At 31.9% G+C, this 24154-nt stretch overlaps 3 protein-coding genes across 3 annotated transcripts; all 3 read left to right on the forward strand.

Annotated features, from left to right (window-relative positions):
* Nucleotides 1-12062: 12062 nt before the first annotated feature.
* LOC107614536 (germin-like protein 9-3) lies at nucleotides 12063-17631 on the forward strand. Its single transcript, XM_016316728.3, has 2 exons — nucleotides 12063-12073; nucleotides 17025-17631. Exons 1-2 carry the CDS (start codon nucleotides 12063-12065, stop codon nucleotides 17629-17631), a joined length of 618 nt encoding a protein of 205 aa, XP_016172214.2.
* A 2378-nt stretch (nucleotides 17632-20009) lies between these two features.
* LOC107610390 (germin-like protein 9-3) lies at nucleotides 20010-20778 on the forward strand. The gene has a single exon (XM_016312447.3). It carries the CDS (start codon nucleotides 20143-20145, stop codon nucleotides 20776-20778), a length of 636 nt encoding a protein of 211 aa, XP_016167933.1. The 5' UTR covers nucleotides 20010-20142.
* A 1752-nt stretch (nucleotides 20779-22530) lies between these two features.
* On the forward strand, nucleotides 22531-23163 carry LOC107610389 (putative germin-like protein 9-2). Its single transcript, XM_016312446.3, has one exon. The coding sequence runs from the start codon at nucleotides 22531-22533 to the stop codon at nucleotides 23161-23163; it is 633 nt and encodes a 210-aa protein (XP_016167932.1).
* Nucleotides 23164-24154: the final 991 nt, after the last annotated feature.

Here is a 24154-nt window from a genome sequence, read left to right on the forward strand (position 1 = left end):
GAAGATAACTGATTCATAATTCCTTGAAAATTATTCAAGTGATCTGTCATTGATGTCCCATTTGTATACTTCAAAGCCAACAACTGATTGATCAAAAACATCTTGTTATTCCCAGTTTTCCGAGCATACAGTTTAAGCTTAATCCAAAGGGTTCGAGCATGTGTCTTTCCAATAATATGGCTCAACACATTATCGTCAACTAGGGGTGGCAAACGGGCCTAAACCCGCCAGACCGGCCCGCGTAATCCGCTAAAAAAGGCGGGCTGGGCTAGGAAATTAGGACTGCCAAATAGCAAAAGCCCGCCTAACCCGCACCGCTTAAACCGTGGGTTTTGGCGGGACGGGGCGGGCTTCACCGCCGGGCTTAGTATTTTTTTATCAAGGGGTATTTTTACAATTTTTTTTGCCAAAATCCAACTTCCCCCACCCCAACTTACAAGAGAATAAAGATGAAAATTGAGTGTTTTGGATTATGTTTATTTTGTTTTAGAGACTATTTTGTAATTATGTTTTGAATTATGTTTATTTTACTTTGGGAACAATATTTATAATTATGTTTTGGATGAAAACTTGGTTTATAATTATGTTTATTAGATATTTATAATTACAAAGACTTTAATATTTGTGAATATAAAAATTATAATTTGTTTATACTTTTAGAAATTATAATAGTTAAAAGTAAAAAATAGAAGAGATTTTTTTATACTTTTATATATATTATTTAATAGTTAAAAGTAAAAAAAAAAAAAGATATTTGGCGGGCTTAGCCCGCCGGCCCGCCAGCCCGCCGTTAGGCGGGGCGGGCTGGGATTTTGGGACCACCTCACTAGGCGGGGCGGGGCGGGCCAGCTCGCCAAAGGGCGGGCTTCTGGCGGGGCAGGGCGGGGCGGGGCGGGCTTCCCCGCTTGCCACCCCTATCGTCAACCCACTGCCTAATATATCCACAGACTTGTCTATGCAACAAAGTCTAATCATCATCAGATTTATCATTAGGCTTCTATGTACCAAAAAATGGTTGATGAAAATTCTTGACATAAAGCAAATCTTCCATCTTTGACTTCTAAAAATCATAATTAGGACCATTAAGAGTGATCATCCTACTAGTATTAGTATTAGCTTCCATTGTTCACAGAATCACAAGCCCAGAAAAATACCAACAAGCTCTGATACCAGTATAAAAGAGCCTAGCAGCAGAAACAACATAAATATCCATCACAAGAACAATATAGAAGCACTCACAACACAATATGGCAGCAATTATAACAAGCAAATATAGCAAGTAAAGCAATAACAAGAACACACCGAGATTTTAACGTGGAAAACCCTCTCAATCTGAGAGGTAAAAATCATGGGTCGTCCAGACCAATGAAATAGCTCCACTATAATCAAATGAGGTACAAGAGAGTCTCAAACAAAGCATAAAAATATGCATATAACCAGCCAAAACATCAAAGCACCAAAACTTTCAAATGAGAAGCAAGAAGATGAAATATACCCAAAAAAATAGAGTTGCTGTCGAAGCCAATTTCTTCCTCTGCAGACCTCCAATTAAAATCTTCACCATTAAGAATGAAGAACAAGATGTGAAGAATCTATAGTCCAAATTTCACGTCGATCCAACGGTGAAAGAATGAGAAATTGCCGTTCAAAGATTGCTGCTGTGTAAAAATGGAAAACCTAATTTCTCTCTTGCGAAGCTAATTTCTCCCACTGAAAACCTCCATTCAACATCTCCACCGACCAGAATGAAGAACAAGATAAGAGGAACACGCAGTTCAAATTTCAAGCCGATCCAACAGTGAACGAATGAGAACTGACATTTGAAATTTACTACTTTGGATAAAAACAGGAATTCTATTTTTCCCTCTTCTCTCTTACTTGGTGGCTGTTCTCTCTACCTCACAATGACCCAAAAATCTGATTAGAATTGTGGCACAATGGGTGCAAAGAGACACCCTCAAAATGTTGGGCTTGGGCCTCACAAAAGAGAGAAAAAAACCCAACACAAATTACTTTTTAGATTTTGTTGCATCTATACAAACGAGTTTTAGAATTTTAAATTATAATTTTAATATGTATTTTTAAGATAAGTGATAGATAAATTAAAAATAAAATATTTTTATTATGATAAAATTAATGCCAAGTACAATTTTCAAAAAAGTAGTGGTGACTGGTGAGCACTAAAATCCATACGAACACAAAAATAATGCTAGTCGATACTTCTTAATACGTGCTATTTAGGTCTTTACTCGCTTCCAACAAATTCATTCCTCTCTTCAATATTTTTCTTTTCTTTTAACTTTTACTTCTCTTTTCTCAAAACATGAATATTAGTACAAATTACTTTTATATTTTGTTGCATCTATTCAAACGAATTTTAGAATTTTAATTTATAATTTTAATATGTATTTTTAAGATAAGAGATAGATAAATTAAAAAATAAAATATTTTTATTATGATGAAATTGATGCTAGGCACAATTTTTAAAGAAACAATGGTGACTGGTGAGATCTATGTGAAGCAAAAATAATGCTAATTGATACTTTTTAATACGTGCCATTTAAGTCTTTATTAGCTTCTATCGAACCCATTCTTCTTTTCAATATCTTTTTTGTTTTTTTTTTTTAATTTTTACTTCTCTTTTTTCAACGCATGACTGTTAATACAAATTAATTTTAGATTTTGTCGCATCTATGCAAACGAGTATTAAAATTTTAATTTATAATTTTAATATATATATTTTAAGATAAGTGAGAGATAAATTCAAAAATAAAATATTTTTATTAGGATGAAATGGAAGCCAAACATACACAATTTTTAAAGAAGTAATATAGGAGAGTTTTCCATCTCTTTCCATAAAATTTTGAGTGTTGCGTAGAAGCCAGTAAAAACAAAGAGCCTTGCTTTAATTCATATATTTTCTCTTGGAGTTCGACAATACAAAAAAGGTCAGTATATGAAAATTTCTTACGAAGGTGAAAAGAAGAGGCATTAGAGAGATAAATTACACTCTAAATTATGGATGGTAACAAAAAACGAAAGAGCTAGAAGAGAACAAGATTATTATATCTTTTCCAGATAAAGAACAAAGGGTCATCAGAAGAGGGAGAAGAAATTGTGCCTGTAAAGAATCCATATATTTTTGGTAATTATTTTTAGGTTCTTACTTGAAAGTATGTAAAAGGGATTAGTTAGATTTTGAGAGGGGTTGACATCATCCATAATAGGTGAAGGTGAAATACTGAAAGAGCAAAGTTGAATGGTTGGAATTGATTATTTTAATTTTGTATAGCCAACAGAACTACTAGAAACTCAGATATCATAATAAAATTGAGAGAGTATGTAATAAAATCGAAAAAATATGTCAAGATAACTTGTGTATTTTTTATTTAATTGAAAATAAAGAAAAATGACTAATTATATATATACAAAAAAAACAAAATAAACTTACAGAATTTTTAATTTTAAACTTTTTTATAAACTTTTAAGGTGGTTGATTTAATACAAATAACATGCAGTGGCTAAACAGTTTTTATCTATGCCAAATCAAATGGCAGCCGTCATGAAGGGCGAGGCCACCGCAGCTGAAGCGAGACTCCCTAGCCGCCACTGATTGTTAGGCGGCAGACAGTGGCCGAGTCCTTTCTTCAACCAAGTAAGAATAACCGTTATCGTAATTGCATAGATGAAAAATCACATTAATCTCCATTTAGTGAAAAAAACCAACCTTAACAACTCTTCTAACAAAAGGTACATCATCATGAAGTTTATAATAGAAATAACAGTCATCGTTTCATCGAATCACTATCCCTAGCGTATTTGCTCATCTACAAGTAGTTGATCAAGGGACCTATGAAGCATCTCTATCAACCACAATTGATCCTCCCATGGCTGCCGCCGCTGCAGCCGCTGCAGCAAGTACACACGCTTACGAAAACACCATTAAAAATGAACATGGTCAAGGTAATCAACCCTTCCCAAAGAGTGAGAGGGGTGTACTGTCTTAACAACATGGAGTGGTTTAGCCTAACTAGCAAATATCAAACCAAATCCGATTAAATCTACAGCTGTTACCAATCCAAATTCGATCAAATGTGCAGGTAGTTCTGCCTCGAAAAAAATTCTTGTTCATCTGTTCTAATGAATCAACCGAACTACCATCCAAAAAAAAGCTTTCTTTCAGTAGAGGAGAGGAGAAAAAAAAGAAAAAGACGGCCTCAAGGATGAACTCAGGCCTGTAGCTTATTACGGGAATGAATGTAAAAAAGATTACATGCTCTAAGCTATTCAAATTGTAATGTCAGAAAGGATTTAGATATAGAGAAAAATAAATTTTTCTTATTTTAAAAAGAATGAATTTTTTTTTAAAAAAAATATTTATTGAGTTATTAACACTTTATACGTTATGTATTTCTTATGTATTCTCACTCTAAAAATATTATAAAAAATAAGCTTATATCTAATATTGATAAAAAAAATAATCTTAGATAATAATTTATTTTAAAAAAGAATAAGAACTCTTTTAAAAAATATTTGTTGAGTTATTATACTTTATACCTTATGTATTTCTTATATGCTTTTATTATAAAAAAAAAAATTACATCTAGATAAAAAAAATTCAAGTGTTAAGCTCTAAAGAGAAGAAAAGAGAATGAGATCTGAAAAAGAGAGCAATGTGAATTTCATTATGAATGAATGAATATTGCAAATACTAGAATTAATGCAAAATTAGTAGATAATTAATATAAACAAATTTTTAAATATAGAAATAGAATTTATAATAAATATTAGATAATGAGACAAATAAATTTTTAAATATAAAAATAAAATTTATACTAAATATTAGATAATAAATTTATAATTTTATTAAAATAATAAATAATTCTCTAACGTAAAGATTCAAAACAACATGAATAACTAAACTCAGACTTATATTCTTTGAAATTATAATTCACTAATAATACAAAATATTTAAAGTAAAATAAATAATCCTACTCGTATTCGTCTAAATATTCTTCATTATTGTCAAAATAATCTTTTATCTGAAAATGAGAGAGAGAGATTGACATTTTAACATTTCAAACTGATCATTTCCTTGTACTTTATCTTCGGTTCAAAAGATGCATTTCATCAACCAACATGCTAAGTCACTTCCCATAATAAATGAAAATGTACAAGCAAAATACATAACTTTACATTTCATAAAAGTATCTACTAACTACAATACAAACTCAATTATTGAAAATTTTTATTTTCGTTATAAGAAAGGAAGACCTAAATAAGAAGTTGGAGTTATGGAGAGAAGCTCTAGAAGTGTATGGTCTGCGCATAAGCCGTAGCAAGACAGAATATATGGAATGTAAGTTCAATCTAAGAAGAGAAAACCTTAATATAGAGGTGAAGATTGGAGAAAACACCCTACGAAAAGTTAAAAGTTTTAAGTATCTTGGGTGCATCATACAGGACAATGGAGAGATTGAACAGGATGTAAATCATAGGATCCAAGCAGGTTGGTCAAAATGGCGGAGTGCATCTGGTTTTATATGCGACAAAAAAGTGCCTTTAAAACTTAAAGGTAAATTCTATCGCACCGCTATAAGACCGGCTATGCTGTATGGTACGGAGTGTTGGGCGGCTAAAGGGGAGCACGAACATAAGCTGAGTGTGGCAGAGATGAAGATGTTGAGATGGATGAGTAGTCATACGCGATTGGATAAAATAAGGAATGAAGATATAAGGGAGAGAGTTGGAGTAGCACCCATTGTGGAAAAGATGGTTGAATCGCGTCTCAGGTGGTTTGGACATGTGAGAAGAAGACCGATAGAAGATCCAGTCAGGAGGGTGGATGAGATGGAAGATGGACAAAGAGCGAAAGGCAGAGGAAGACCTAAGAAGACTATCCATGAGGTGGTCAAACGAGACCTACATGTAAACGGTCTCTCTGTAGACATGATACATGACAGAGCACAATGGCGTCGTTTGATTCATGTAGCCGACCCCACTTAGTGGGACAAGGCTTTGTTGTTGTTGTTTGTTATAAGAAAGGAAGTAAGATATGGGAGGGTAAAGTTACAAAAACAAACAAGACACACATGACAAGAAGTAACAAGGGTGATTAATAAAACCACCTCCGACCAAGCTCTTAAGCATGAACTGAGAGCATCATAAAAACAAAGGAAGCACCAGAAGTCCGGAACCAAATGACAACAAAAGGAAAAGAAAATAATTTCACATTACCTCTTGAAGCCCAAAAATCACTCAATTCAGTGCACCGTCATCTTGTTCTTTTCTTGTTGGCAAAAAGATGCTCATTCACTATACATAAAAGATGCTGATCTATATCTGGTACATGAATAACAATACACTTTTTTTTTTAATTTTAAAATAAACGGAAATGACAATTTATTCAAAGTTAAGTCCTTGTCTTGGTGGATCGAAGTGGTGCTTTAGCTGGACAAATCTTATTGGATCATTAGCTGATATATCTAAACTTCTAAGCATAGACTAAATTTAGTTACATTAATATATAAAAGCAAATTTAAATATGTATTAGTTACATTAATATATCTAAACTTCCAAGTTTCAGTTGTAATCAACTACGCTAGTACACTAATGTATTCGTTAATGACGAATTCAGTTAGGAAAATGCACTCTAAAGTTTAAACATGCATGCATGATACTAACCCAGTCCACTAAGCTATCATCCATGGCACCTGAGAGATCCACAGGGCGCTTCCCACTTAGGATTTCTAACAGCATCACTCCAAAGGAGAATACAATATGACTTCTCTGTCAATTTTCCACTTGATGCATATTCAGGAGCTAGGTACCTGCGTGCGTGTTAGCATGTGAAGATCAGGACATCAAGCTATATTCATTATTTATAAGAATACCCCTTAATTTGATTAGAAGTTATGTTAGAATTATTTTTTTATTAGCTAATGCAACAGATACCTCAAAAACAATAATAACAAATTAAAATTAAAGTCTTGTCCCACTAAGTAGGTCGGTTATATGAATCAAACGACGCTATTGAGTTCTATATATCATGTTTATAGAAAGACCGTTTACATGTAGATCTCATTTGACCATCTCATGAACGGTATTTTTAAGTTTTTCTCTATTTCTCATCTAACATCTTGACTGAGTGTTCTATCGGTCTTCTTCTCACATGTCCAAACTATCCTGAGATGCGATTCTATCATTTTTTTTGCAATAGGTGTTACTCTAACTCTCTCTCTTATATCTTCATTCCTTATTCTATCCAATCGCATATGACCACTCATCCATCTCAACATTTTCATCTTTGTCACACTTAACTTATATTCGTGCTCCTCTTTGGCCGCCAAACACTGTACCATAAAGCATAGTTGGTTTGATAGTAGTACGATAGAATTTACCTTTAAATTTTAAAGATATTATTTTGTCACATATAAAACTAGACGCACTCCGCCATTTGACCAACCTGCTTGGATCCTATGATTTACATCTTGTTTAATATCTCCATTATCATGTATGATGCACCCAAGATATATAAAATTTAAAAACTTTTTGTAGGGTGTTTTTTCTAATCCTCATCTCATCTCTGTATTAGGGTTTTTCATTTGGCGGCCGAACTTACATTCCATATATTCCATCTTATTACGACTTATGCGCAGACAATATACTTTTAGAGGTTCTCTCCATAAATCCAATTTCTTATTTAGGTCTTCCTTTGACTCTCCCATAAGGACGATATCCTTGCCAAAAAGCATGCACTATGATACAAGCTCTTGGATTTGCTCTGTGAGTACTTTGGACTTAAGGATGATCCCTAATATAATCCTATACCAATAGAAAATTTATCTGCTACACCACCTTGAGTTTTCACACTAGCCCCATCATACATATCTTTAATTGCACGAATATATGCGATCTTTACTCTTTTTCTTTTCAAAACCTTCCATCAGACCTCCCTTGGCACCATATTATACACTTTTTCCACATCAATAAACACTATAGGTAGATCCATTTTATTATTATGATATCTCTCCATCATCCTTTTTAACAAGTATGTAGCTTTAGTGGTGGATCTGCCTAGCATAAAACCAAATTGGTTTTCTGTTACTTATGTCTCTTGTCTCAACCTCCGTTTTATCACCCTTTCTCATAACTTCATGATATGGCTCATGAGCTTAATCTCTCTATAGTTTTCATAGCTCTGTATATCCCTTTTATTCTTATAGATAGGTACCAAGGTACTCTTTCTCCATTTATCTGACATCTTCTTTGACCATAAAATCTCATTAAAAAGTGTGGTTAACCAACTGATGCCTTTCTCTTTAAGACCCTTCAAAACTTTAATATTATCGAATCTTACTGTCCTACCATTTTTTATCTACTTTAGAGCCTCTTTTACCTCGAAATCTCTAATATATTTCAATAGAAGCCGAAGTTTTGATTTTCTTCCATCGTGCATAACCGACCTAAGTTCGGAAGAGTCTTCTGTCATTCATTAAATAACTTGTAGAAGTAGCTCTTTCACCTTTCATTGATCTTCTTATCTTGAGGCAAAATCTCTCCGTCTTTATCCTTTATACATTTAACTTGATCCAAGTCTTTCGTTCTTCTTTCACGACTCTTTGCGATTCTATATATACTCTTTTCTCCTTCCTTCGTGCCTAAAGACTGGTAGAAACCCCTCATATGCTTTTGTTCTTTCTTCACTTGCAGCAACTTTTGTCTCTTTCTTAGCCGCTTTATATTTTTTTCAATTATCTACATTACAGTATAAATACCACTCTTTAAAACACTTATTTTTTGCTTTTATTTTTTTTTATACATTCGCATTCCACCACCAGGACTCTTTGTCTCTTGGTCCTATCCTTTTAAATTCATCAAAACTTTCTTTTCACTACAAGAAAATGAAATATTTGTAACAAAAAATTTGTATCAAATTTAAAATTGTTACAAAAAAATAGTATTTTGTAATAATAATTAGTGATTATTATAAAAGGATAATGTTTTGTAACAACATTACAAGTTGTTACAAAACATGATAATATTTTGTAACAATCTGTTTTATTTTGTTACAAATTATGTTAGTTCTTGTAACGAGATGGTGTTTTGTTACAAAATATTGCAATATTTTGTAACAAAAAAAAATAAGTTGCAAAAATTCAAAATATTTTGTAACAAAATATTTTTTTGTTTCAAAAACTCCAATTATTTTGTAACAAAATAACTTTCTGTTTCAAAAACTCCAGTTATTTTGTAACAAAAAAATAATTTGTCACAAAATTCAATATTGTTTGTAACAAGTTAATTATTTGTCCTAAAATATAAGTATATTTTATAACAATTTTTTTCAAAGTGTTAAACACTTTAAGAGTAAAAAAAATTGTGTATATACATTTTTTAAAATAATTTTATTTTATTTCAAAAATTAAATTTTTTTATATAGTGTATAAGACGTAAAAGTTTTAGAAGATCTTATTAAGAGCTAATTTAGATTTATTTATCATTAAGTATTTTAATCTCTGAAATTATTCTATTAAAGATAATTAAACAAATTCTGATTAATTGAGTTTAAAATAATTTAAAATTTTATCTGATTTTATAATTATTAAATTATTTTTTATATTTAAATTATAAAATTTAGCGAATGTAAAATAATAAGAACTTTATATGATTTGGTTTAAATATTTTAGATTTTAGAATTTAATACTTTAATTTTTATAAACAAAGAAAATTAATTATATTATCTCTAATACTTTAATTAAAATATTTTATTAAAATTAATTTGTAAATTTATGATTAAATAAATTTTTTTTAAGATAAAGAAAGTTAATTGTATTACCATGTATTTTCAATTAGAGTAATTTATTAAGAATCAATAAGTATTTTTATATCACAAATAATATTTTAAAGTTTAGAGATTAAGTTAGTTTTTCAAATATTAATACTTTATACTCTAATTTTATTAAAAATATTTTACTCAAATTAAATCCAAAATTTCTAATTCTATACACAAACCCTAACCCTTTTACCCCACAGTCTTATTGCCATTCACTACCGCCATCCCTTCCCAAAAACCCAATACTCAGCTGTTTTTGAAAACAAACGAAAAGAAAGAAAGAAAGAAAGAAACAGAGGGAGTGAAGAAGAGAAAAGGGGGAAAAGAAAGGGAGACGTCGTCGCTGCTGCCACCGTCGAGGGAGAGAGAGCACGTCGCGAGCCAGAGACGCCGCCAGGGAAAAGAGGAGCCATTGTGCTCCGCCGATGACCAGCCGCCGTCGAACTTCGAAGAGAGAAAGACAGTGCGCGAAGATGAGAGCGAGGGGAAGTCGATCCTGTCACCGCCGCCGCACCCAGTCATCGTCAACGTTACGAGAGCTCCTCGCCATCACTGGCGAGAGTCGTCGCTGCTGCTGTTGCTGAAGCCACTGTCTTCGTTAGTTACTCAGTCTTGTCTCTGTTTTTGGTCCTCCTTGTGTGCCGAAGTCGCTGCTGCCGTGATGGGTGGTCGTGGGATTGCTTGTTCTTAAACAAAGCTATTACTGCTGCTGCTCCCTGTCGTTTGTTCCTTTCAAGTTTTAGTAAGTTGTCCTTGTTCCAAAACCCTTATTGTTACCGTTCTGTTTTCATGGTTGATTGAGAATGCTGAGATGTTAATATGTTAGGGTTATGTCAATACCACTGCAAATTGTTCACTAGCATTGCCGTTGCTGATCCGATTTAAGGCTATTGCTGCTGCTGCGGGTTAGAACGAAGTTGAAGCCATGCTTAATTTTGTGGTTTTCGACTAACTGAGGTAGGAAATTTGTTTTAAAAATAAATGTTTTAAGTTATGAATGCCAATAAAATTAAATGAGTAACTGTAAATGGTTTATGATTGCTTTGTGTGAATAATTGTTAGTATTGAGTTGAATCATAGCTGTAATTGGTGATTGGTTTAATGATTTAATGTAATAATTATTGATGATGTTGTGTATTTTGAAGTTATACTTGCTGCTAGTACTTGTTGATGTTGATTTTGTGTATGGAATGTTGCTATGGCTGCTGGAAATTGATTTTATGAATCAGAACTTGAGATATGTTGTTATAGATGAGATGCTGAAGAATGGATGCTGTCATAATATGGTTACGTTGCACCTATGATATGAAATTGTGATATATTGAATTAAGAGTTTTTGGGCAACTTTGGTTAGTCAAAAGAAAGTTAGAAATATGGTTTTAGATGAATCCTAGGCTTGAATATAGGAATTGGTATGTGAGGTTGTTGGAAATACTTTGTGCAGAATTTCTGCAGAAAACTACATAATTGGCAGCAGAACGAATGACTTTTTGGGAGTAGTCCAGACCTAATTTTTAGATGAAACTATTTTTCTGTAAAACTTTAGTGTGTCTTGAATATTCCATAAAAATTTCAGGAAATTTGGCCAAGTGGTTTGGAAGATATGATTTTTGAAAGTTTAGTGGTTGCTGCAGATTTTTCTGGTTTTCTGGTTCTGCAGCACCAACTTCCAAATGCTATAACTTTTAATTTAAATGGAATTTTGAGTTGATTTCAAAAGGATTTTAAAGATCTATCAGTCTATTTTAAGTGAGTATAAGTTTCATGTTCATATCTATTTTGTAGACTTAGATAAGTCACTTGGAAGGTCGAATGTTTGCTGAAAACTCTGAACTGGTTTATGAAAACAGGGCTCCACTTCCAATTGATAATTAATTAATCAAATGAAGTGATATGAACCTGAATCCTAATAATGTAAACTTCATTTTTAATTGACCCAATGTTGAGTACTGTTGTTGTGTGCTTGTTAATACCACCAATACTTACTGATTTTAATTGTTCATTGCTTAGTCATGGTGATTCTTTTAATTATTGAATGCCAATGATATTTTTTCTTATAAATGATAATGAGTAATGGTTTGGGGTTTGGCTTGAAGCCTGAAACTTAATTGAACTAATTGTATTTGTCCACCTATCTGCAGTGGCTGAACATGATGCTTTCTTGGTCAAGCAAATTGGCCAGAGTTTTCGTATTCTAAAATAGAGGTATATTCCTCTTCTTATATTCATGAATAGTCAGTTTTGTTCCTTGTTAACATACATGCATCATCTATGTATGGAAGACTAAACATAGATCGAATCCATTTTCTTATCAAGGCAAGAAGGGAGGAACAAATCCAAGCTACTCATGACGAAGCCATGTTTGGTGCTTCAGCACTTCCACCTCCTACCAGTACTGACAGTGAGCCTGAAAGAGAGAATGAGAAAGAAGTTGATAAAAAAGCTGTTGTTACAAGCCTCTTAAGTGAAACGGTAAGTGGTTTCACTGCAGACTTATGTGGATAAGCATGATGAGTCATTTAAGTAATCCTTGTATTTGTGTGTGCATTTGTTGTTGAATAATTTCTCACATTAAGTTATTATTGCTGCTCTATACTTGCTGTTGGTTGCTGCTGATTTTTCTCCCTCATTGCTTGCTTGTTGAATGATTGTTAAATTCAATGAGAAAGAAAATGCTGCTGAGTTATTGTTGTTTGTGTTGGAGTAGATGATGGTTGCTGAACTGAGATTAGTTTTATTGATAAATTTGTTGCTGAAATCGTTTAGTTTGACTTGATTGATTTTCTATTGAATTAATGGATAAACTGTTGTGCCCCTGCTACTTACAAGTGTAATGGTTATTGACTTCAATGAATAGAATGCTGCCTGAATCCATTACCTTTGTTCATTTTACTATTTTGGATGCTGTATGATGGGCCATTGATTACTGTTCTACTGAGTGCTGCTCTACTTCTTGGTGGTTGGATTGGTTTTAATTGTTTCCTCATGTTTTCTTGTTGGAATTGGCTTATTTACTTCCTTCCTATGAATTCATTATGATTTTTTGTGTTTTTAACTCTCAAAGAATTCATATGGAATTTGAATTGATTGATTGAAATTGTGAAATAGGCAAATTTACTGCTGAAATGCTGCCGAAATTTATCTTAAGCTGTTTTCAATATTCATCTTTGATTCTATTAATTGATTGAGTTGGTATTTAATTGCTTTTGGTTTTCAACTGTTGCTAAGCTCAATTGATTGATTATCCGGTTAAGTGCTTCACTGTTTTGGTTGTTGGAAGCTGGAAGCTTGGGTTTTGTTATTCACTATTTGGTTGTTGTCCTATTTGGTTGCTCAATTAAACTGCAATGTATTGTTTGAGCAAACAAGTTCTATTTGACGAATTTCTGTATCAAAATAGACCTTTGTTTGCTACATGATTTCTGATTGCCTCAACATATTTCTTTTCACTATGCACCTAACTTTTTGTTTCGGATTTTCTTATTTATAGGAGTGCTGAAATGGTGACCACATGCTACTTTGAGGGCTCAAGAATATTTTGATTCATAGAGACACTAATCTATGTTAGAACTTTTAACTTTTGGTTGAATTTGTGCAAGACATATAACTTGTAGAACTAATCAATGTACTCACTAATGTTATTTTGTTTTAAAATAATTTTAGCTAAATGAGGCATGTTTGAATTATGTATGTTTTTACATATTATATAAATGTAGATTTGCTTAATAAAATAGTTAATATATTAGTTAATTAAAAAAATATTACAAAATAATTATTTTACTTTTGTAACTAAAGAAAAAAAAGTTACAAAATCAAGTTATATTTTGTAACAAAATTTTTTGATAGAAAAAAATAGATTGTCATGAAAAATACCTTGAAGATCAAAATTTGTTACCACTTTTGTAACGGCTTCTGGTTTTTTGTATCAGAAAAAATTGTTACAAAACATCATATTGAATTGTAACAGTTCCATTTTTCGTTACAAAAACTTTTTGTAACGAGACTTACTGCAACGCCTCTTTTTTTGTTATAAAAAACTTTTGTTTCAAAATTTCGACGTTTTGTAACAATTTTTTTTGTTATAAATACGCCTTTTTCTTGTAGTGTTTGCTATTCTTCTAATAACTTCTGTCATCTCCCTCCATATCTCCTCCACACTTCCATTTCCTTTCTACTTTACCTTTTTTTCTACCCGTCTTAGGAAGCTTCTTTATTCCTCACATTTTATCCGTCACCACCTCGTCCTTGGGTTCTTTGTATAATGTGTTTTCCTCAACTTTTGCTCAACGCAAAAATCTATGATGGGCATTTTATGTTGTGTTGTTAAATTGTCTTTCGGAATAATTTTACAATTAATGCAAAATTTATGATCGACTTTCCTCAACAAGACGAAGTCGATTTGAGAGCTTATTATGTCACTCCTCCTATAGGTTATAAGATATTCGTCTCTTATTTTAAAACATGTATTTGAACATGTATTTGCGATGAAAAGGTCAAAGGTTGAAGAAAAGTCCAAAATAGTTTTACTCTCGATATTGACCACCCCGAAATCATGATATCTGTGAATACTTCCATACCCAATCAAGATATGTCTTTGACCGAACTCTCTAGATCCTCCCAAAATCTTATTCTGTGTTGCTCGTGCAAACTCACTTGCGGTGCATATACACTAATCACATGAAAAGTATCTCCTTCACCACAAATTTAATAGAAAGAATTTGATCACCTACTCTTTTAACATCTACTATGTCCTTCTTCTATTACTTATCCACAATAATACCTATTTCACTCCTTCCACCACTGAATTAAATCTTTTTGTTCTTGGAGATACTTGCTTCACGAGATTTGGTTTGAATGAGGTTAGAAGCAAAGGCTATTATGCAAAATCATAAACACATCCAGATTTATGAACTTAAAATAAATAAATTAAATTAGATATACGAAATAAATTAATAACAGTAACAAGAATACACAAACCCAGAATTACTTTTATTTTTTTTTATATTAAGAGTCAAATCTGTTAGAATATAATTAGGATCGATTAGAATTATTATCTTAATTATATTCTAATATACTAAATAATTTTGATTGATCCTAATTGATCCTAATTATATTCTAACAAAATCAATCAATAAACAAAAAACAGCAGAAAATAATTTTGAATTACCTTAGAAGCATTCCCAACTATTTCACTCTGAAGATGAATCAATTGAAAAAGGTCACAGCAAATTTCCTAACACTTATATTTGTAACACCGGCAAATATAAACATTTAAACAAGGTCACAACGAACACACACAACAAATCATAACAATGCTGATACAATTATAACAAATCAACTAAGAAATGAACATCATTAATGAAGAATGAAATTGCAAAGAGAGAAAGAGAGAGAGTAACTGATTTTTATTGAGTCTTTCAATTAGGGCAACAACAATAACGGCGCATACTGTGTCATGGAGCGATGGTGGTACGGCAGCAGCAGAGCGACGGCGTGTGAGTGTAATGATGGAAGAATCAGAATTCTTGAGAAATACGGGGAAGGAACACAGGATCATAATTAAACGTGTTTAAATATGTAATCTGATAACCGTCATGAATGTGGAGTAAATTACTTAACTCTCAAGTTGAAACAGAAAGGGGGTGTAAAATTTTGGATAAAGAATAAGAACGTGGGTAACTTGCATAACCATCAAGAAGAGCCTTAAATTTTATCTATAAATAGAAGAAGAGAAGAATTGATGGGACTTCCATTCCAAAACATAAAATCATACTAAAATTTTGCAAAATTTTTAATCATAATGAGACTACAAAGCAAGTGTATGCGAATATTGTGAGTCATTTTTTTTATTGTTTATTTTAATTTTAGTTTGTCTTTCAATTCTTTAGTCATTGTTCTTCATTTGTTCTTTTATTTTTTAACATTTAAGAAATTCTTCCATTTTTAGTTTTAATTTTTTTTTTAAATTTATTTTTATTCTAATTTTATGTTTATCTTTTGGAGAAACTTATTTGTACGATTTTATTCAATTAATAATATAAAGTTTATATTTTTTTACTAGCAAAATTTTTTTCAACAGTTAAACTGCATTTGTTTATAGGGATTGGACACTGAGACAGGGATACTGAGACACAAAATCATGTTTGACATAAAATATGAACATAGACATTGTGTCTAAAAATACTGAATTAGTGTATTTTATGTTCATTCTGACAGAAATGACAAAAAAATACTAATAAGGGTCACAATTTATTTTTTATTTTTTTATTATTTTTATTAAATTTTTATAATTATATTTTTTATTATTATATATTTTTTTGATTTTTTTAATAAAAAAAATGAGAATAAATTTTATTTTTATAATTTATTTTAATTTATTACTAAATCGAATACAAGAATACAAAATTTTGTATTTATATAATTTATGTCTTATTTTTAATATCTTATATCTTATATCTTATCCAATTCTCAAACACAAACTAAACTTACAATGCAGTTAATAAGCCATAGAGTTAAACTTTTCTAGAGAAATTATATTTACTTTCTAAACTAAGATGTCAATACAAATTTAACGGATACTTCCTGTTAAAATTAAAAAAACTAAAACTCAAGCGACACAATGTAATATTCACAAATATTATCATCAAGAGAAAAGTGGAGACATCATCCGATGGAGAGTCATATGCCATACAGAAAAAAATAAAAAATGCCTAGGATTATAAGTCAATGAAATATAAAAGAAAATTATTACTAAAAATTGCCGTGCAAATTTTTTCCCGACCCCACATCATTATGGCAAAATTCTTTTCCCACAAAGTCATAGGAAAAAGGACACACATAACATGTCAAAGCAAGCAGTAACCTGCAAAATCATCCCAAAAGACGAAGTACTTTGTATACAATTTTTCAAGAATTTACTTTTCCTGACCAATAAAAAAGATCACAAAATGAAGGTATTAAAGGCATATACCAACGTTACTCATTTGACCATACATATGTGTCGGATAAGGAGTTTAATCTTTTTGCATTCTTGGTACCTTAACAACAAAAACTTACATTGTAATCTCCATATATACTTGTTATCATACAAAAAAATGACCTACTATAAATATGTGTCCTTAACACCAAGCATTTCATCATCTAATCAACACTAATTGATACTAATTATTATAACAATGTATCCTTCCAGTACCTTTAAAATCCTCTCATTGATGATATATGGGTTTGCAATTATGCAAACAACAATGGGTGGTGATCCAGATATTCTCACTGACTTCATAGTCCCAGAAGGGACCAATATTAATGGAAGCTTCTTCACCTTCACAGGCATGAGAGTCCTTATTACACAAGAAACTCCTCCCCCAACCTTCCATGTATTGAAGGCAAGCAGGGCAGAGTTTCCAGCTTTAGATGGACAGAGTGTGTCATATGCTGTCCTTGAATTCCCAACAGGAAGTGTGAACCCTCCTCACGTCCACCCTCGCGCCTCCGAGCTCCTCTTCGTTGTCCAGGGATCCCTTCAGGTGGGATTCGTGGACACAAACAACAAGCTTTTCACTCAGAGTCTCCAAACTGGAGACTTGTTCATATTCCCAAAGGGACTTGTGCACTTTCAATTCAATTCTGATTCAAAGAACTATGCTTTTGCTATATCTGCCTTTGGTAGTGCAAGTGCTGGCCTTGTGTCACTCCCTAACACACTGTTTAATACCACCATTGATGACAATGTCTTGGCTTTGTCATTCAAGACTGATGTTGCCACCATTCAAACTTTGAAGAAAGCATTTTCCCCCTAAATCTTGATGATCATGGATACAATTTTATCTGTTACTTGTGTGCTTTCTTGGTTACTTGTTCTCTAAGTTATTGTTTTTTTCTTCTTTCCCTCATGTTGTGGTTCATTAATAAGTAGGATCTGAAATGTTTGATCCACCTAATTGTAATAATTAAAGTATAAACTTTTGCTACTGTCAATAATTCTAAGTTTAAGGTGAATACTATGGTGCCTATGATATTGTGTCTAACTTATTAAAAAAAGACAAATAAATAATTCTTTTACTTTATACATTTTATTTTTTATTTATAAAAGTAAGTTAGACAATTTAAACACCACAAAAAAAATACCATAGAATTCATCTAATTCTAATGTTACAATGTTTTTTATATTATTTCTTTTTATAAATATCAAATCAATTTTGTGTTCCTAACATTCAGGTTAATTAAAAAGTCTTTATTCTTGTCTTTATTGTATGTAATTAAACTCTTAAAAATGTTTATATTTACAGTTTTTTTTATTGCAACCCTATTTGAGTATATATATTAAGTTTCAAAAGTTAAGAGTAGAAATAATACTCATTTTTTCTTAAAAATAAATATCTTTTTTTACTTCTTAAATTTATTGAAAACATAATGCATCTAAATAAAGAGATTGTCCAAATACATTATTTAATGATAGAATATATCTTTTGGTTTAACGGAAAAAAATGTTTATAATTTTCATAAGTTGAAGCAGGCTTAAAGAGCATTATTAGACCCACGCTATTTACTTGTTAATTTTAATATATTTTAGTCATGTGGTGTTTCAATCAATATTAGATCTCCATACTCCACCAGACATTAATTACTTTCTATTTTTGTCATCATCATATCCATGCATGTCTACTTCAACCATCTATATATAGCACTATGCTACTTGGGGAAGTGTAATGATGCATTTGAGTGGATGAAATCTCTCAAGTGTGAACAACACATAATTAATCTTGAATTGAAATTTATTGTGAAAATAATTTCTGTGGACTAAGTTTCATTCTATAAAAGCAATTATACACAGCAGTACTAAGCTAATGACTTTTCAGAAAATCACAGAATCATGAAGCATAGTATTTCTAAAAATGTCCGTTGAGAGCATTAGTAAGGTACAGCTGTTCCAAAAATATTAGCAGCTCAAGAGATATTTCATGCTTCATCCAATGAACTTCATAACAAATAAATTTATTAGAAAAACTTTTAACTAAATCAGTATAATGATATTTCAGAGATTTTTAACCGTTGATCTTAATTATAAAAAATATATATAATTAAGATCAACAGTTAAAATTTATTGAAATATTAGTATACTGGTGTACTTAAAAGCTTTTCAATTTATTAAAAGTGAATTATATGGTAAAAATGTAATTTTATTGATATTTTTTTATGGGATGAAAGAGAAATTGAGAAAACTAGAATCCACATTTTGAACAATAATAAAAAATAACTATAAAAAAAATTTATACTCTCTGTACAACTTTAATATGTACAATAGAGTATCTTTTTTTTTTTTTCGGTGAATAATAGAGTATCTTTTTATTAAATCTTGAAATACAGTAACAAAAGAAAAACAGTGCAAATTCTTTTCCCACATGGGCTTAGGATCCTGTATTGCCAAAAGGACATATCATGACAAGCAGAAGTTGCAAAAACAGCCCAAAATACTATGAAGCTTGAATATAATAATATTAAGTACTTTACTTTTCCTGAGAAATTAAGAGGATCATAAAATTGAAAAGCACTTTCATAGTTGTTATCATACAAATGGCCTGCAATTACACAGATAAATGTGTCCCTAACACCAATCATTTCATATCATCATCTTGATTATAATTATAACAATGTCTGATTCAACTAACTCTAAAGTTCTCTCATTATTGATGATAATTGCATTTGCTATTGTGCAAACAACAATGGCTGGTGATCCAGATATCCTCACTAACATCATATCCCAAATGAGGTCCCCATTAAAGTGTTCAATAAAACATTCTTTAAGAATTGATTTGGGTATTTACTTCTGTCCCAAGATGTATAATATTTTCGAATATAATAGCTGTAATGTTACAAGAATAATGTTCTATCCTTCATGTTCAATTTTTTATCATAAAATTTAGAGTCTCTTATCCATTTCATAACTGAAATCAATCTAATTTAATCAAATTTCGGAAGACAATAACAAAACAGAACAGATCAGACTATTTTCCCAGCAGACCAATGCTTGATGGCATCTAAAAGGACATGTAAAAACAAGCAGTAAGTTATATAAAACATTCACAAATTCTATCGATTTTGAATATCCTATTCCACTTATGAGCTGTTCAATCAACCATTCAGTTTTGATGAAGCAGTCACAACAAAAACAGCCGCATAATCAATACAATTTTACTTTGTAATCTCCCTAGTTGTTATCACACATAAAACCACACTTCATGCAATCACCTCTTCTTAATTAGCCTCTAGCAACAATTAAGTTTCATTATTGAAGCTATAATCATATAACAATGTCTTCTTCTACTATTGTTAAAATTCTCTCACTCGTGATATCTGCATCTGTCATTGTACAAACTACAATGGCAGGTGATCCAGATATCCCGAGTGATTTCATAGCTCCAGACGGATTCCCTATTGATGGGAAATATTTCACCTACACTGGTATGCGCGCATTTGTGCAACAATCTGCTCCGCCCTCATATTTCACGTATCTGAGGGCGAGCAAGGAAGAATTTGCGGCTCTTGATGGACTGAGTGTGGCAACTATTATCCTTGGATTCCGTCCGGGAGACGTTAGTCCACCGCACATCCACCCTCGTGCGTCGGAGCTACTCTTCGTTGTTGAGGGAAGCCTTGTAGTTGGATTTGTGGACACAAACAATAAGCTCTTCACTCAGAAGCTTCAAACAGGGGATATGTTTGTATTCCCAAAAGGACTTATCCACTTCCAACTCAATGAAGATCCTAAGAACCATGCTATTTCTGTATCTTCATTGGGTAGTGCCAGTCCTGGCCTTATATTAGTTCCTAACAACTTGTTTAACACCTCAGCTGCCATTGATGACAGAGTTTTGGCTTTGTCCTTTAAGACAAACGTTTCCACTATTCAACTCTTGAAGAAAGCTTTGTCAACGCCATACAATTGAGAGAAACTTTATGACATCCTTTATAATCTCTTATGCTTTTGTGTTACGTGTGCTTCAAGTTATCTCCTATTATTTTTCCTTTTCTTTCTCCTAATGTTATGGTTTATTGTACTTTGGATATTCGAATTATATAGTAATAAAAAAATGAGATAATACTCAATTTGGTCCCTGAACTTACACGCCTCTATTTAGTCCCCAAACTTTGTGAACATAACTCATGTTAGTCCTTGAAACAATTTTTAACGTACAAACGTTAACGGAACACTGTCGTGACAGCCGGATGCCACACTAAACTTTGTAAAATGATGTCGTTTTGGTTTTGGCACTCAAATAACCTAAAAACAACATCCTAAATGGTGTTTATTAAAATTTTACCTAACAAAATAAGTAATACAATGTCGTTTTTGAGCTATTTAAATGTCAAAACCAAAACTGCATCATTTTACAAGTTTTAACGTGACATGTGATAGTCTACAACAGCGCTCTATTAACGTTTTTATACTAAAAATGGTCTCAGGGACTAATATGAGGCACGTTTATAAATTTCGGGGACTAAATAGAGACAATTGAAACTTCAAGGACTAAATTGAGACTCGCGTGTAAGTTCAAGGACCAAATTAAATATTATCTCACAAAAAATATCTTGTCTTTCATGGTGAGCATTAATTTTAAATTTTATACTGGAATTGAATTAGGTTTAAATTCTTTATAATATGTTTTTTTTAGTAAATAATCAATTTACAATCTCATTTCACTGTCTATTCACAACAGTTTTATTTTATTAGAAAATTAACACACTCTTTTTTCTAACTAACAATCGACTAAAAAAAATAATAAAATAGAGAAATATAAAAGAAGATAGAAATAATGATGAAAACAAGCATTAATTAGTTTCGTGACGAGGATTGCATGCTATGACTACGTAACCTAATAAGTATACCCACTTTCTCATTTCCTTTTAATACATATCTTTCTCGTATACTTTTTTTTTTTCGCATTTTTTACTTTTGTTATTAACATTGATTGATAACAAATTTATCTTTTATACCACATAAAAATATAAAAAATATATATACAAAAAATAATACAAACATCATTTCTCTTCTTTTTTTTTATTCTGACATGAAAATGGAATTACAGTAGATATGGTAAAATCTAAATGTAATTACTCAAATGTGTTTAGGACATTTATTTTTAGCACTTACACGCTGTTTAGATGAGATTGTAAAAAAAAAAAATTTTTTGAGTAATATTTTTTTAAAAGATTTTTCAAAAATATAAGATTTAAAAATAGTTTTTTGTCCATTAATTATATTTCAATCATTTCATAAAAATAATTTTAGTTAAAGTTTGGAATAATACAGTGAGAACAACAAAGAACAGAGCAAATGATTTTCCCTCTTATAGTGGTAAGGTCCTGCAGACCGATTCTTGTTAACATTCTAAAATTACATGTAAGAACAAGCATTAAGTTTTGTAAAACATTTCCTAATTGTATCGATTTTTGAGTTAAACTTTGCATGCATAATCCAAATTCAACAATGTAACAGACTTTTTTTATAATAAAAAAACAACCATCCTACACATGCCACAACAAAAACAGCCGCATTATTGTGAAAGGAATTTTACTTCGTAATCTTCATAGTTGTTATCATACAGAAAACCTATGGATGCAAACAAAATTACAAAACCACTATAAATAAGTGTTGATCACACCATGCACTTCATCATCCAGTTATATTATATATAACAATGTTGTTCACTAGCTTCAAAATTGTTTCATTGATGGTTTGTGTATTTGCCATGGTGCAAACATCAATATGTGGTGATCCAGATATCCTTGGTGACTTCATAGCCCCGGCCGGTGTCCCTATTAACGGGAGCTTCTTCACCTTCACCGGCATGCGCGAATGGGTTGGACAAACCGGTTCGCCCTCATATTTTCAGTATTTGAGGGCAAGCAAGGATGAATTCCCAGCCTTGGATGGGCTGAGTGTGTCCACCATTCTCCTTGGATTCCGTCCGGGGGACGTTAGCCCCCCGCACGTGCACCCTCGCGCGTCGGAGCTGCTCCTTGTTGTTCAAGGGAATCTTCTAGTTGGATTTGTAGACACAAATAACAAACTTTACACTAGTAGACTTCAAACTGGGGACATGTTTGTGTTCCCAAAAGGACTTATCCACTTTCAACTAAATGAAGATACCGAAAACCCTGCTTTCTCTATTTCTTCTTTGGGTAGTGCTAGTCCTGGCCTTATATTAGTTCCCAATAACTTATTTAACACCTCTGCTACCATTGATGACAGAGTTATGGCTTTGTCCTTTAAGACTAATGTTTCCACCATCCATTTATTGGAGAAAGCTCTATCAACCCCTTACAACTAAATGATGGATGGAATTTTGTAGCCTCCTCTGCCTCTTGTTACTTGTGCTTCAAGTTACCTTTCACTTCTAATGTTTTTTTTTTTCTTTTCTTTGATTCTCCTTGTGTTATAGTTCAATAAGAAGAGTGTTGTTCTTTAAAAGGGTTGAAAGATTGTTTGATCAACCTATTTGGAATGACCTGCTGAAATAAAATGCAAGAATTCATATATTTTAATTCATATTCATTATATATGATTTGAAAGGTAGGTAGATAGATAAAAAACATGTTATGTGATATCATCTTTTGGCATTAGGTAGATTAAAAAACATATATATTATGTAATATCATCTTTTAGCTTTTAAGTTTCAATCCAATGAAAAAAAAAATTAAAACAAAAAGAGTTAATATTTAAAGTGGTCCCTAAACTTGTAATCGAACCTCAAGGTTGTCCCTAAACTTATATTGGCCCCAATATTGTCCCTGAATTTAACAAAAGTGACTCACGATAGTCCCTGAAGCATTTTTCGGTAACGGAAAGATGACTTGGATTGACGGAAGCCACACCGGACTTCCAAAACGATGTTGTTTTTTATTTGTTGCCCAAATAGCATAGAAACGCCGATTTGTTAATGTTTCTCCCAAATCGGTTGCTCCATCCACTCTCTCTCTCTTTTTCTATCTCCTTCCTCCTCCTTTTCTCACCTCTCTTCTCTCGCTCTCCCTGTAGTGCCGTAAATCCTAAACCCTTTTCTTCTTTTCCCATCTTTTAATTTCCCTAAATTTTACAGCTTTATTCATGTATCGCCTAAGCTCTCTAGTTCACTTGGAACCTTGCCATTGTTTCTGACCTTATAGCGCTTCTTGATCAATTGGGTTGTTCTGAGGAAGCTGAAGTTCTGGTCTTTGAGGCCACTTCCAAGCTCCAATCTTGAAATAGAGAGCTTGCTCTTTTCTACTGTAAGTTACTTGAGTCACACTCCAAGTGAGGCTCACAGAAAGGTTTTGCCATTT

Source organism: Arachis ipaensis, chromosome B8 (assembly GCF_059453495.1).
Source record: "Arachis ipaensis isolate K30076 ecotype BB chromosome B8, ASM5945349v1, whole genome shotgun sequence".
Taxonomy (NCBI): domain Eukaryota; kingdom Viridiplantae; phylum Streptophyta; class Magnoliopsida; order Fabales; family Fabaceae; genus Arachis; species Arachis ipaensis.